The sequence below is a fragment of the Podarcis gaigeae genome, assembly GCF_964106915.1.
Source record: "Podarcis gaigeae genome assembly, chromosome: 2".
Taxonomy (NCBI): domain Eukaryota; kingdom Metazoa; phylum Chordata; class Lepidosauria; order Squamata; family Lacertidae; genus Podarcis; species Podarcis gaigeae.
The window spans coordinates 49,649,142-49,665,132 of NC_139679.1; the positions used below are offsets into that span (position 1 = coordinate 49,649,142).

The 15,991-nt window shown below is 38.7% G+C and overlaps 1 protein-coding gene across 2 annotated transcripts in view; it reads right to left on the bottom strand.

Moving 5' to 3' along the window:
- Positions 1-15,991, bottom strand: part of SLIT3 (slit guidance ligand 3) — a 400,487-nt gene that overhangs the window by 82,523 nt on the left and 301,973 nt on the right. For both annotated transcript variants that reach the window (XM_083718777.1, XM_083718776.1), the window contains exons 16-19: positions 15,534-15,608; positions 8,337-8,480; positions 5,649-5,792; positions 1,097-1,260 (exon numbers count right to left, since the gene is read on the bottom strand). In XM_083718777.1, the coding sequence (XP_083574903.1) occupies positions 1,097-1,260; positions 5,649-5,792; positions 8,337-8,480; positions 15,534-15,608 (527 nt within the window). The remainder of the gene's footprint in view (positions 1-1,096; positions 1,261-5,648; positions 5,793-8,336; positions 8,481-15,533; positions 15,609-15,991) is intronic.

The following is a 15,991-nucleotide window of genomic DNA, read 5'->3' on the forward strand; positions in this document are numbered from 1 at the left end:
GCATGGACTTCTACCCAAACTAGTATGTGGCTTCACAAAGCATCAGGGGAAAAACAAACTGTGGTATCCAAACACATGTCTAGAGATATTTTGTAGCATATATATTCAATTGGGCCTATAAAAATTGGAATGTTCTGTAATTCAAACAAGGTTGTACTGAACATTGTAACAAAAAATATAGCCTCTGGTGATTTTAACTGCTTTTAGGCATGCACATGGGAGACCAAATTCATCAGATTTTTCCTGTCCTCTCAACACTACTAGTACAGAAGTACCTTCTATTTGAACATGAATTTCAAACTGGATAGGATCAGGTACAAGAAATAGCTTACATTATGACTATAAAACAGATAATTTCCATTGATAAAGTAACATTAATGCAGACAAATGAGGAGTTGTAAATGCTGGTTCCAGATAACCCACTGGGAGGGCCCTAAGGCTCTCCCCTATGCAACAGGATCTAAATTTACCCTTACTAAGCTTCATGAGAATTGGTCTTATTTTTAAGCATTTTTAAAACACCCCCCCCAAAAAAAACCCCCACAACTTGAACATTAGGAATTCCAAAACCTAGAAGTTGTATTTTGGTTATTTCTGTATTGGGAAGTTTTTAATGATTGATGTTTTATTATGTTTTAGATATGCTGTAAGCCACCCAGAGTGGCTGGGGAAACCCAGACAGATGGGTGTATTATTATTATTATTTCTAGATGCTCAGTTTTAAAGTGCCGATATGTAGTGCCATGAAACATCTTAAAATTCATATAGGTGTCCAGTTCAAAAGCAGTTATTTCCTGGGGAAGACTAGTCCATATGAGGATGTAAGTTCAAGAAAAATTCCACCAGGCAATATATTTGAAGGGGAGAGGTAAGAGCATGTTTATCTATTAATGTGAAAAAATGAGGTGCCTAAGATGGAAGGATTTTGAATTATATTGCCAAAACCAAATTTCTGGATGCATTAGGCACCGAGATAGCAATGTTCTCCTACTGACAGGTCAGGTCTTTCAAGCTACTTAAGATATAGTTAATAGTACAGATTTCACCACAAACTGCACCAGGGCCTGGTTATTCTGTTTCTAGAAACTGTTCTTACCGTCACATGTAAAGTCCTGTGTAGCCACATCCTGAATTGGAATTTCCTTCAAGAAAAATGGTTTCTGGCAACGTGGATTTCCACTGACGATCCTCCTCTTCCTTAACCATTTCCCCAACCATGCCAAGTGGCAGTTGCAGTTAAATGGATTAGACAGCAAATTACTGGATGGGAAATGAGGTAAAATGTAGTGACAGTCATTGCAGAAATCAAGGGATGGATTTTTCAAAAGCAAATTGGCAGTCAGGCAAATGAAGTCTGTTAACTATCTTACAAAGGAAGCTGTATGTCCAATGGCTGCATTTTCTTTTCAAAAATGAGACACTTGAGCAGGAAGCAACTGTTCATCACTCAATGCGCTTTTGTCTATGCTCTACCACTGTTCTCCTGATCAGACACTGACAAATCACAGCCTGCAGGAAAGTAGTCAATCTGTAATATGTTTCAACATGCCACTTACCTGGCTTGTACTAAAGGCCAAACTAAAAATGACATAGAAGATCCGTGAACACGATCTCTTATCAATTTGTTTTTAATTAATTTAAAAAAACAACAGCAACAGTACTGGATCAGTACTGTACTGCTGGGAAAAGGAGACATTCAACCCTTTCCTATGTATTTTCCCGCTTTAAATCACCCCCAAAGCTTCTATTTGCCTCATGGTGATAAAATACAGGTAACCTTTAATATGTGTGTTAAAGAATACTTCAATATAGTTTCAATCCAGCTGTTATACGCTAACAGGAATTCAAGCTAACAAATCATGTTAAGAAATATATTGACTGATGGTGTACAAAAGTCTTCCAAATCCTTTTTGGCTAACACAGGGTTTTTTATTAGTAAAATTGGTTGTACACATCATATATCAAAAGCATAACGGAAATGTGCCATCAAGTAAGGTTAAGAGCAGTGAGTAAGAGACATTTAAAAAAACAAAAACAAAACAAAAACCTCACAGGTGTAATTCCACTACTAGAGTTCAAGCCCGGCAGTATGCAATGCATTAATGCATAAAACTTCAGTGACATTTTTATTGCCAATGGTTGGGAAGGAAGGGATCAGCATACAGCCATACTAAGATCCTGGGATTCTAATAGTTATGTGAAGATAAGCTCAAATACATCACAGGGGGGGGGGGGAGCATGTGACTGCCAGACTCAAAAGCCACAACTAAAAAATAAATGTCAACCTGGTCCCTGGATTTCAAATCCCTATACTGGGCCACTTTTAATGTGTGATGTTCTGTTGGGTTGTTGTTGTTTTCTGTATATTATGTTGGAAGCCACCAAGAGTGGCTGTGGCAATGCAGTCAGATAGCCAGGGTACAATAAATAATAACTATTGTTATTATCCCATCAAGTTAAGCTGAGAAAAAATGATTTTGAACATTCAAGACCCTTTCTTATGCTACTAGGCCAGGGGTTGTCAACCTGGTTCCTACTGCCCACTAGTAGGCGTTTCAGGATTCTAGGTGGGCGGTAGGGAGTTTTATGGCACAAGCTGAATCCTCCTTCCATCGAGCACTGGTGGGCAGTAAAGAAATTTTACCATCAAGAAAGATGCATTAGTGGGCGGTAGATAAAAAGGTTGACTACCCCTGTACTAGGCTACAATGGATGTCTTTGAACAACATGAAAGCCAAACTGTGGTTTAAAGGGAACATGCAAACATGCAGGCTCCTAGAGAGGCATTCACAGACACTTTGCTCTCCCCTGGTTAATTTTTATTTCTGTGCTGCATTGGGCTAAGCCAAACTTTGGTCATAGCTTGTGCTTAGCAAGGAGAGAGCCTGGGTTTGGACAACTTGCTAAGGTAAATATTGGCTTTGCTCAGCATGACAAAGGAGTAAACAGGACCCTTCCAGGAGCCCACACATTTTCACAGTCTAGGTAAGCTACATTTTGGCTTAACTTGTTTTGTGAACTACGGTAGGCCAATAGTTCTTTCCAGTTACAAGCTATTTATGAATACAGCAAGTATTTATTTTGAAATATTTCTGTATCATACTTGCATTAAAAAGTGTTGAAGTTGGTTTACAAAACATGCTTGTTACAGTTAGAGGTGTGCCAGTTATGTTGGAATGTGTGAAGTAGTCTTTAAATGATACTTTACTATCAAATTTACTATTAAATTGATATATTTGAATTTAGTCGCACTACCTCCAATAGGTCGTAAATCAATTAAAGATATAAGTAGAACTAGTAACTGAGTTGCATAAAATACAGCTTGACTGACTGAAAAATCTTGGGTAGTAAATTAGTAGCACAAATTAAGCCTTTGGGGAAATGTATCCATTTAAGGTTACATGGATAATGCCTTTTGCAACTTTAATGTTACAGTGTACCTTTCCCCGATTAATGTAAGCTTATTAGATAAATTGATTACTGGATTTACTAATATCTTGGCAAAGCTAAACTCCTTTTCACAGCACAATTTGGATGTCTATAACAGGATAATGATGGCCAATGTCACTGAAAGTATTGGACAGTAAAATAGCTTCACTGTTTAAAATTATTTTCAATGAAAACAACTGAAAATCATCAAAGGGACAATAATGTGCAGCATTATTAAGGCATTGACTGTGATATTAGAGAACAGACTTACAATTTGCAAACAGTGACAGTTAAAAGGTTACACAATTGGATAATCATATTTTTCTCTCATGAGAGTCACAGAGTCACTCACACAGAGGTAGGGCAGTGAGGCTTCTGGAAATTTGATTAATATTTCATTTTATTATGGCTTACATAAGAAAAATACAAGTTAACTATTGAAATCCAGACTGCATACCATTCTGGAAAAAAGTGGTACTCACTTAGCCATATTTTTAGGCAAAACTCAGTGGGTTAGAGCAGAATTAGATTCAGTGATTCCAACCTAACAGTGCAATGAAACCTGCTTTCTCAATGGGGCTTTCGGTGTTTCTTCTTCCTGCTCTAGTTCCCATGAGGCCCAAAATTCTGCTTTTCTGAAGGTCAACCCTCTGGAGCAGATTTTGGGGGCACATGAGGCTGCAGTGGGAGGAGAGGTTGAAGAAGCCGCACGATCAGATGCTTGCTTCAGCTATGCTGTGTATCACCCAATGAACTTAAGAAAGATAAGCTATTTATGATTCAAATATGGAGCAATGTCCAAGCTACACTTTAAAGTGAGTAATGTGCCCTTTTAATTCACATGACACACAAACTATGCATAAATATGGTTGCAGATGGCTTGGCATGAACAAAATGGTATGAGTACCTCAGAAATGAACCAACTGTATCTAACTACTCTAACCTCATGCCTGAAGTAAGCATTTAATTCATCTTGTTAATGATGACTCTGTATATAGCCAAAATGAGAAGCATAAGGCTGGAATCCTAGCCCTGCTTACCTGGGAATAAGCCCATTTGAATTCAATAGGGACCTACTTCTGAGTAGACATGGTTAGGATTGTGCTGTGATTCTTAAAAAGTACTGTGAGGCGAAAAATAAATAAAACTGATGTTCTGCCAAGTTAAAAACTGGAAAGAAATGTGAGCATTCTTAAGTGGCAATTAAAGTAAAGAATGATGAGACATACAAATAGAACACTTCAAAGGGCCTTAATGGATGCAGAAAAAGCAAACCAGAACAAAACTTGTAAGATTTGTGGAAGAGAGATTAGTGAGAGGCCTGAAGGATCTAAGTCATGAAATTTAAATTCACATGATGCTAGTAGGAGAACCATTTGTTATACAAGTGTTACTGATGCGTAGGTTTGGCAGGAAACACTTTGTTCCATGTTACAAACCACCCAATGATATTTGGATGAAAGTTGGTACACAAATTTCATCATCTTCATCATCATCTTTGGCACAACATATTATAAGGGATTAGCCTTGCATAAGAATCTGTCACTGCAGTATTCTTGCTCCCCAGCATATAAACATATGCTGAATTCATTCAGTGCCAGCAGTAATCTCCTTTGCAATTTATATATCCTGTTTAGGGTCAACAGGAATGTATCAGAATTGGTCCCAGAACAGATAGGAAGTCATTGCTTGAGCCTTTACTTTTATTTTTGAGATATTTACAATGCATTGCTATACATATCTCCTCAGAAGTAAATCCCATTGAGTTCAATGGGGGTTACTTTCTGGTAAGTAGGTACAGGATTTCAGGATTATGCACCTAGTACAGTAGCTCATGTGTACTGGTTAAGAAACTAAGTGGTAAACCAGAAATTTCAAAACCTGTCTCTCTTAAGTAAGCTGATGCTTCTTGGTCCTAGGCCCCTGTCTGCAACATGGAACAATTATGCTGACCTCCTAATAACTACAGAGTTATTCTAAGGACCACAAAGATAAAGTAACTGAAGTCCTGAAACATTCTAATGCAGTATACAAATGCTAAGTAGTAGTAGTAGTAGTAGTAATAGTAATAGTAATAATAAACCACAACCATAAATCTACTTGAACAGCTGTTGGATAATTTTAAAAATAAAATATATTGATCTTTCTTGCTTTCATGTGATTAAATTAGTTTTATAAGCCAAATCCAACACTTAAAATGACAAAAAAGTAATACTTACATTGTAGATAAAGAAACAAGTGTATTGAAAGCTCCAGGAGTGATTGTAGTGATGTGATTGTCATACAGAGAAAGTAATCTTACTGAGCTCAATCCTGTGAATGTATCATTGTTCACACAACTGATTATGTTGCTTCTGAGCATCCTGAAATGATTTAAACCTAGAATTAGAATTCTTTTATTGAAAGAGGGCACTTGAAGGAGACACCATATGTGTAGGCGAGGCAATCAAAAGGCATAATGTGCTAGATAAATATTAGTAGCTCAGTAGTAAAGCAATGCTTTGCCTAGCATCTCCAAACAGAGCTAGACAGACTGTCTTAAACCCTAGAAAGCTGCTGCCAGTCAATGTAGACAGTACTGAGCTAGATGGACCAATGTTCTGACTTGGTGTTAGGCATTTTCCTATGTTTCAAATGTTTCAAAAATTACTGAAATTTGTACATAAGCCAGTTATCTCAAACATAAAATAATCACTAAAACCCCTACTTCTTCTCTGGCTCAGATTCAAAACTAAAACAGATAAGAATTTGTCTCTTTCTAACTCTCTCTGACAATCCAATTATATCATTGTGGGTGCCCAAGCACCCACTGTCAGGACTGGTCGTGGTCCTTTTCAGATCACCACACAAACGCTTCTTGTTCTTTTATAACTTTTTATTGCGTATTAACAAACCATCTTATACATGGTTCTTATCTTTAACTATTATTCCTCAGAGTCACTTTTTTCAGATACCTTCTGAGCTCTGCTTCTCCGTGACCAGCCACTCTCAAAATGGTGAACGCGCCGTTCCTTTCGCTTTCCCGCTCTTTTTTCTAACCTCCTCACTAGAGCTGGCTTGTATCTCCCCTCCTCCGAATCTGAGCTAGAACTTAACCCTTGCCTTTCCTGTGAACAGCCTGTCTCTCACTGTTGTTCCTGTTGCTATCTTCTATTAGATTCACTGCTCTCCTCCCTCCCCTTGGGGAAAGCTTTCTCCCTCTGAGAAACTGGAAACTTCTAACTCTAACTCTTCCCTGACACCCACGGTCCCCTGGAGTTGGCTCCTATGGGCGCTAGAGTAGGCAAGAAAGACTTCTCTCCTACTCTCCCACTCCTTAGTTCACTTCAGCAGTGCAGCAGGAAGGGAAGACGTTCGGTAGGGAAGGGAAGTTGTGACAGTTATTTTCTAGGGGGCTGCAGGTTGCTATGGGGATTGAGGAAAGAAATGGGAGTGATCCCCTGGTGTTTGATTTTTATGAGCTTTTCTAATGAAGTTCAGAATTTTTGTTATATTTTCAAAGGGGAGCTGCCCACCACTATTAGTGAAGAGTGCTTCTGTACACACATGGCCAAATTATATATTTGGTGTTATAAAGACAAAAGTCAACTGTAGCCCCTGTTACAGCCCAGTGTCAGAGATGCAAAAGAAGGCCTTGTCTCTGAGGCACTGGGACTGGGAAGCTGGAGAGCACACATTAAGGCCTTAAAGCAGCCAAAGTCTGCCCACTCAGAAATATAGCTTCAGTTCAAACAAATAATCATTATTAATACAGTTTAAAAATAGTTCTCAGACTTCTGTTATAGGGCAGCCTATAAATAGTTAACATAAGTGAATAAAAAAAATGCCAATGCCTATAGGTCCAGGGTGTTCATCAAGTGAAATACAGTGAAATATCTGAAACTACAGAGGAGTTTTACATAGCCAGGTAGTGGTTCACCTCTGTGCGATTTAGATTTACAGACAAATTCTGAACTTGTTTCTGATCTAGAGGAATGAGATGTTTCATTGCAATGGTACACAGGACATACAACAATAGTATATACATTCTGCCTCTAATGTAGTTTAAAAAATATATATCTAAAAAGATAGTTCAGAACAGTGTTGTTTATCATTATCCATTAGGGGGCTATGATGCTTCTACAACCACATTCCATACAGCAAACCAAACAGCAACAGCTAGCTGAAGGGGAAAAATGCAGCTCAAAGTAGAGAAGGATTTCTGAGCAGTTTCAGTGCTGGGAAAATGTGGTATATGCACCAACCCTTACTTTGTGATAGGTCTTCAAAACAAGATAACTGCCCTTTGACACTAGGAAATGGTATGCTTGCTCTAGAGCATTAGAAATGTCTTGTTCTTATAGGGCAAGGAATTATTAAGACAAGTAGCACAGGTTTGTTAGACAGCTACAATGGAACCCTGGTTCTCAAATGGCTTAGTTGTTTGATGAACAAATTGGCTCCTGAACGCCAAAAACCCAGAAGTAAGTGTTCCAGTTTTCAAACTTTTTTGAAAGCCAAATGTGTGATGTGGCTGTTGGCTATTGTTTCCGGGGCACCTGCGCCAATCGGAAGCCACGCTTAGGTTTGCAAACATTTCGGAAGTCGAACAGACTTCTGGAACGGATTACATTCGAGAATCCAGGTACTACTGTATTCACTACTGACAGAGAGACTTAAATTACCCACCCAAAGATTATAGAGGAACTACTAACAGATTAGATTAGGGATTTAGCACAGATCTATGCATATGCAAAGTATTCAATATTAAGTCATGTTCCCAAAATGGCTGCTGTCAAAACCAGGAGCACTGATTTACTGCATCAGTGATTCACAGTATAAGTGATCAATCAGCCAATAGATAACAGTTGTTTCTTTCCTCTGTCCCCTTTCCCCACCAAAATAAAAAAACAATGTTTTATACTTACAGCGTCTTGAGCCCTGTGAGACCTCTAAACATTCGCCCATGCACAGATTCCAGCTGATTCCCTGTCAACATCAGTTCCTGAACCCCTGCTGCCCCATCAAAAGTGCCTTCACGAATCTCTTTGATCTTGTTGTTACTCAGGTTTCTGAAAGTGGAAACAAATTAGATAGGCAATATTATTTAAGAAGGCTACATGCTTTCTATAATACAAATACAGACATGCTTGTACGGGACAGTGAAAGGAGAAAACAATCGGTATAACATATATTAAAAGGATAGAAGTCGAAGTATTTCCTGCTGTCAAAGCTGGCCTCATTTTCAACTTTTATCACACCTCCCATTATTTCAAAGGTATGCATGACATGAAATCAAGGGACTAGCACACAATTCCTTGATATGTTTACCAGCATATCTGCCTTTAATTACAGGGCATCACCAACTGGTGACATTATGCTGGCATAGCAGCCAAGTTTGCTTCCATCCTAAGAATCTGTTTTTCTTTGCAGGTTATAAGCCTTTACGTTCAATATATATACTATCGCACAGGAACACCTGAAGTTTGGCTGCAGGTAGAAAATCCAGGAAACCCTGCAATATTAAACCCCAAATTCATCAACTATTTCCATTAATTAAGCTTAGAATTTTTATTTTTATTTTACATGGCAGCTGCAAGTTTTTCCAGTTGACAGATTCCTTGTCTTTTCACCTTGAACCAAGTCAGCATGCATTTCCTGATTAGTAAATCCTGGTATAGAAAATATAATGCCATCAAGGTTAAGGGAGAACCTTGTAGTGTTTTCTGATAGACTAGCTGAAAGCAAGTAATAAAAATTTTACATTGCCACACTAAGAAACAAGAACCAGAAAATTCCCAAACCTAAGTGTTGTACACAAAATGGTAAAATGCAGAACAGACCTGGTTCACTGAATTACAGTCCTAAAAGATGTGAGGTGAGGTAGAGAAGGAAATATGGAAAAAGGAACAAACAAAAATGGAGGAGAGGGGCTTATGTGACAATAGGTGAGAGAGGAAATGTATTTAAGCCGCTGCTTAAAGATGGACATACACCAGCCAGCCATAAAACTCAGTTTTACTTATAAGAGACAACAATTGCAAATAATTCATTGTGAACATGCCAGCAGCACAGATCAGGCTTGTATGTGATGAGAAGTCTATAATTTGTAATAGTTATTATTGGGTGAAAGTAATTTTGAAGGCTGGGGTTAGGCTTTGTATGAGTAACTGGTAGCCTGGTTTCTGTCTACTGAACAGCAGAGACAGCCTGGCTGCACAGCTTGTGACCCATCACCCCTCTTGCAGTCTGAGTCAATAAGTGAAGGAAGCAGCGGCAACAATAAAGCACAAAAATAACCACAATAATATGAGCTGCTTCCCCCCGCCACGTCTCTTAAAGCAGCTTCATGCCTTTTTACTTCTATCCATACTATAGAGATTAGAGTTTATGCTTAATGTCAGAGACAGCTTAGAAACAATATTATGACAGATGCATTTCATCTGGTACTGAGCTGTTGTCTGATGAAAAATTTAGTTAAGCATCTCTTTTAAATCTTCAGATAATGCAAGGGCTCTTTTTGCTGCTATCATGTATTCTTGTCTAATGATCAGTGCCACTTAGAGCCACTATTCTCATTACATTTAACAGACACAGGCACATGCTTGTGAAATTTATTTATATGGGCAAATATACAGTAAAAAAAACACAAGTACATAGGTTAATTGTATCTCTGAGGAGGCTGCACAATAGTGAGCCTCAAATTGGCAAAGTATCTGTACCTTGTTCAGATACCGATTTGTGTATAGTAATGATCATGTCACACTTGCCTATGCTTTTACAAGCAGTATGAATAATGAGAACATGCCCATACCTGTAAAATCTCAGAGGAGGAACAACCTTGACTTTATGCATGCTTTCAGGTTCAGTGACTCAAGTTGGCTAATTAAGATACCTGTTTTTTCTTTCTAGATAGTATTTTTCCAACTCAATCTATCCTTTTAAATATTCATTTTTTATTCTAGTTAAAAAACACACACATAATGGTCTGGATCCAAAAAACTTTGAGAGAAAAGTGTACAGTACATATGTCAGTGGTATGCCGTGGACTCCTCCACAAGCAACAGCAGTACAGCATTGCAATGGCCTGGTTAACATGTAACACTAAACCATAATTTAGTTCTGCATGGATGTGCCAAAACAACCCCAAATGAGGTGTCAGGATGCATGCATTGCCCCTCCACCTGTCTTCTACTGTGCAAAGGTTGCAAGGTTTTTCGCTGGGGCAATTAGAATAAGACCCACTATTTGACTACTGATTCAAAATCCTAAAATGTATTTTATATAATTGACTTTTTATTTCTGTTCTTTGTATATCGTATCGTTGTTTCATTGCTATGGCCAATCGCTGATGCAAATAAAGATTCATTCATTCATTCTTCTACTGTGCAGCCAAGAGGAAGGAGCTTAATTTTACTTTTACTGCTTAGCATTAATTTCAAGCAAAAAATTTGGGTTTGAAAAAATTTTGGTCACTTTCCTAAGGCAACTTCAGACTACGGTTTATGAAACTGCCTCATTAAATTACCCACTATTATGAATCAGGATTCCTTGTTTGAACATAACACTAAGCTGTGATGTATAGCATAAGTGAAATTAAACTTGTCAAAATCCTCCACCTGGCCTAGTGGGAGGCTCATGCACATAGTGCTAAATCATTATTTAGTGTTACATGCAAAAGCAGTAAATGTGACAGAGGTTGTGTACAGGAGACCAGGTGAGTAAGGAAGAACTTTCACAAATATAGCTTCTCTAGATTAGGGGTGTTTTAAAATGGAAAGCTCTTCCACAAGATGGGAAGCCACCCTGCTATGTGGGGAAGAAACTTTCTACAAGAAAGAACTAGAACTGGAATACCAAAAGCTGATAAATATTGGATTCAGCATTTAGTGGATGGCTTCCACATGAAACAGTTTCACATGAAAGTTTCTTGTAGCTGCCAAAGGCTGAGATGATATACCCTTACTTGATGCAAGACATGTTCAGGTGATTAACATTATGGATCAGGTTTGAAATGCCTAATCCAAATTACAATAAATAGCTTCACACAGATGCACGGTGTTTCATGGCAGGTAACATAATAATGTGCAAAATGTATTTTGTGAATTGGCACTAAACTCCCAAGTTCTGCCAACATCTTAGGTAACAGTGACACGGGAGAGATTCCCCCACCCCCCAGCTCATGAAATATTTTCCACAAGCAAGCACTCAGCATGCTAGTATTATATTCAGATATTCTTTTCCTCCTAAGCCTTGCAGTTCACATTCATTAGAGGCAAGCATCTAATGGCTTTTCAGTATTCATGATGAGCTATCATGTAAATTTGTACCAAGGGACTTTTTAAAAGCAGGCACAGTTGACCCTGAAATCAATTGTGTCAATGAATCCTTTGGGTCCACTTAAGCACATGACTTATTGACAGAACAGACAAAGGCTCCAAGTGAATGCTGCCCCATATGTACTGTTATGGCATACCAATAATGCATTTTAAGTTGCCTTATTACCTAGGTATTGCTTTGCCTCCTTTGATACAGTGGACAGAGAGAAAATGGGAAAAGCTGGAGAGATTTAATGTTTAGAGATATTACCATATTAAAGCTTTAAGGTATAACAGATTTTACTTCCGGCACAGTGTAAGTGCCAAAAAATGGATACAGAGGTATGAAGAAGTGCCAAAAAATGGATACAGAGGTATGAAGAAGACTGTCGTATCATTTTCAGCATAAAAGTTGACATCTTCAGGCTGGTGTAGGTAAATCAATTTAAGTGAACTGAAACTTGAAAAATTTCCTTAGCGGTAGTGCCTTATTTCCAGGTGCTCTCCCACAATCTTTTCTTGCTCCTACCACACTATGGGGAAGGGCTGTTGTTCAGAGGTAGAGCATCTGCTTTGTACTCAGAAGGTCCCAGGTTCAATCAGCAGCATCTCCAGATACAGCTGGGAGAGAAGCTTGCTTGAAGCTCTGGAGAACTTCAGCTAGTCATTACAGACAACGCTGCACTAGATGGAGCCAATGGTCTGACTCAGTATAAGGTAGCTTCCTAGGACGCTTGCAGAGGCCAGTGCAAGGATTCAGCTAGCACAACAAGGATTCACCTGCCTCCCCAATACCTCCCCCCAAATCTGCCCTGGAGAGTTCGGGAAGCCCCCAGAACACATGGGGGAAGGAGAGGAAAGACTGTTCTGTCTGACAAGCAGTGCTGGTGCTGATGCAATGGCCATAATACAATGGTACCTCGGGTTAAGTACTTAATTCGTTCTGGAGGTCCATTCTTAACCTGAAACTGTTCTTAACCTGAAGCACCACTTTAGCACCACTTTAGCTAATGAGGCCTCCTCCTGCTGCCACGCCGCCGGAACATCCTGAAGCAAAGTTCTTAACCCGAGGTAATATTTCTGGGTTAGCAGAGTCTGTAGTCTGTAACCTGAAGCGTATGTAACCCGAGGTACCACTGTATCAGATGATACAGAAGTCCATCATCTGTTCTGGGCCTACCACTACTGTCACTTTCGCATGCAAGTAATAGTCCTACTGTAATACTATACGTACAATTAACAAGGATAATTCTAGAATGCGAATAGGTGATTGGATCCTGGCTGCCTATTCCAACCTGTTATCTGACAGTGGTCAAATTATGGTATAGCATGAAAGTGCAGGCTCCCGCAGACATTACTGCCATTTTTGCTTCTCCTCTGGTCCTGCTGCTGCTGCTGCGATGCATATAATGGCTATATAATAATTTTTAAAAGTAACTCTTAGCAAAAGTTACTGTCATGAATTATTCACTAACTCCCATGTGGAGAAGACAATTGTTCTTACCCATTTTATGGATGGGGTATTTCTCTGTTTGCTTTTGCAATAATCTGTGAGCATCATGGTGAAAGAGAAGTAAGTAAATAAGTTGTGTGACTAATAAACCATTTAATTTGGTTAATTTAATTTAATTTGGTTGGAAAGGTGAGTACACGGAGAAAGAGGAGTTTGATACACTAGAGGCATTTTGGATAAACATGAAATTATTATAAATCTTTGTTGAAGTGCTTTTGGGCTTCACACTATTTCACAAAATTGAATTAGTTTCAGAATTCTAATGAGCAGGAGCTGGCAAGAGCAGCCCTGATTCATGATTTTTAGGAAATAGTCATGTGCACAAGGAAATGGTTTCTAATTTAAGTCTGTCTTTAATACTGCAATATGGAGCACAATATAACCTATTTCTCATGGGGCAAAAAAACATACAGGTAAGGGAGAGCTTAAAAATGTAATTAAAAAAACTTGAGAGCTTTCTGCTTGGAGGCATCTATGGTGTATCTTAATGAGACTGTTTTATGATGAACTGCAAGGCACTATTACCTCTTGCTGCCAGAATACAGGCATCTGAACTGCACCTGTACTCTTCAATTCTTATCCTCTGCCAAGAGTAGGACACAGATAATTTATTGCTTCATAAAACATAAAATGCTAAATAGGAACATGGCTATTCCCCACCCCATTTATTGAAAAGCAATGTGGCTCTGTCCAACTGTCCCTACTCCTTAAAAATCAAAATGCAAAGAAAGGACAGTTGCAGTTCCAGATTAATAAAATCTCACATGAAATTAAGTGAAAAAAAGAAAATCAAAGTATATGTATATTTTTAAACTAACCACAACATTCAAAAGTTTGTCAGTTTATCCTGATATATTTTCTACTTTAGGTTTCTGGGCTCTAAATTAGAGTGATTTTATGGCAGTTTTACAAAGCTATACAAATTCTTCCATTATTTTTGTGAACCAAGATCTACAAAGCTCAATCTGACACAAACTAGCTGGACTAGAACTGAGAAAAGTGATCCAAGCCACCCTTAGAACTTGGAACCTTTGCATAGCCTGGAATGAATAGTGAGCACCAGATGTTTCACTATTTGTGGACATGGGAAAAGGGGAAAAGAGACATCAATACATAAATATAACCTCTATGTTTTCCTTTAACTTTGACCCTGGGCATCAGGTACAGGCAATTTAGTATTAGCACATTATTAATTCATTTCAGATGTGACTGTAGCCTTGCAAGCTCAACAGCAAGGTCAGACAAGAACCAACTTGCTATACCACATAATTTGACATAACTTTTAAAACATATACCAAGTTTGATTTGAGTAATACCTTTCTCAAGGATACAAATATTCTGCACAACCCATGATGCAAAATAATGACTGCATCACAAATCAAAACTTACCTCCACAGGGGTAATGTGAATATATGCTTTACTCTTGGTGGTACAAGTATTCTTTTTGTCATGAGAAAATTTAAATGAGAAACTAACAGCAGCTGCCCAATTGGTGTGCTATCCACAAAGTGAACATATGCCATATTTTAGGCCGTTCTGCACCTAAAACAATTATGTACAGGCCAAGTCTAAAGCTTCCTTGTTAAAACTATATGCCATCATTTTAAGTCAGTTTTGGGATGACATTGAGACAGAAAGACCAGATAGAAATGATTTTAATAAATGATAGAACAATGCTTTTTATTATGATTATGTAGTTCAACAGTTTGCTTCCATCTGGTTCAGCAGCAAAATACCTGTTGAAGCAGCAAGCCTTCTTTATGTAGCATCACTTTGAGCAGCCAGATCCTCCTTTGAAGCACACTGGGCTCAACAGGGCTTTGTAAAGATAAAGGATCCCTGACAGTTAAGTCCAGTCACAGATGACTCTGGGGTTGTGGCGCTCATCTTGCTTTACAGGCCGAGGGAGCCAATGTTTGTCCGCAGATAGTTTTTCCAGGTCATGTGGCTAGCATGACTAAGCTGCTTCTGGCGAAACCAGAGCAGCGCACGGAAACGCCGTTTACATTCCCGTCGGGGCGGTACCTATTTATCTACTTGCACTTTGATGTGTTTTCGAACTGCTAGGTTGGCAGGAGCTGGGACCGAGTAACGGAAGCTCACCCCGTCACCTTCCGATTGGCAAGCCCAAAGCTCAGCAGTTTACACCACAGTGCTACCTGCGTCCTGTATGCTTACCAAAGCACACTGGGCTCAACTGGGCTTACTCCCTAGTGAATGTGCTAAGGCTTCCTGCCTAAATCATTGTATGTATTAACACATTGGTATTAAAAATAAAAAAGTGATTAACTTACATCTTTCTTAGGCTTGGGAGTTTCTTGAATATTCCAGTAGCTTCCAGTACAGAAATGTCATTATCATGTAAACGCCTTATGAAAAACAACAATAAAAGCATATAAAACACATTAGGCCTCAGATGAACCTACATGTTATGTAAATTTGTCACACATATATTAATTGCAAAGAGCTATCATCAGTGTGAGGTAGTGGTTAAGATGCTCAATTAGTGCTGCGGAGGTCCAGATGCAAAATCCCACATAGCTCATGGGATAACCTTAACTCTGTCCTCTCTCTCAGTATATGTTACTTCATAGCGTTCTTGTGAGAATAAAATGGTGTAGAAGGGACACATAAACTGTCTTGAGCTTCTTGGAGGAAAGGCAGAATATAAATGCTACTGTAAACTGCATTTTAACAGCCTCTGAAAATTATGGTGTGCAGTAAGGTAAAGGTAAAGGGACCCCTGACCATT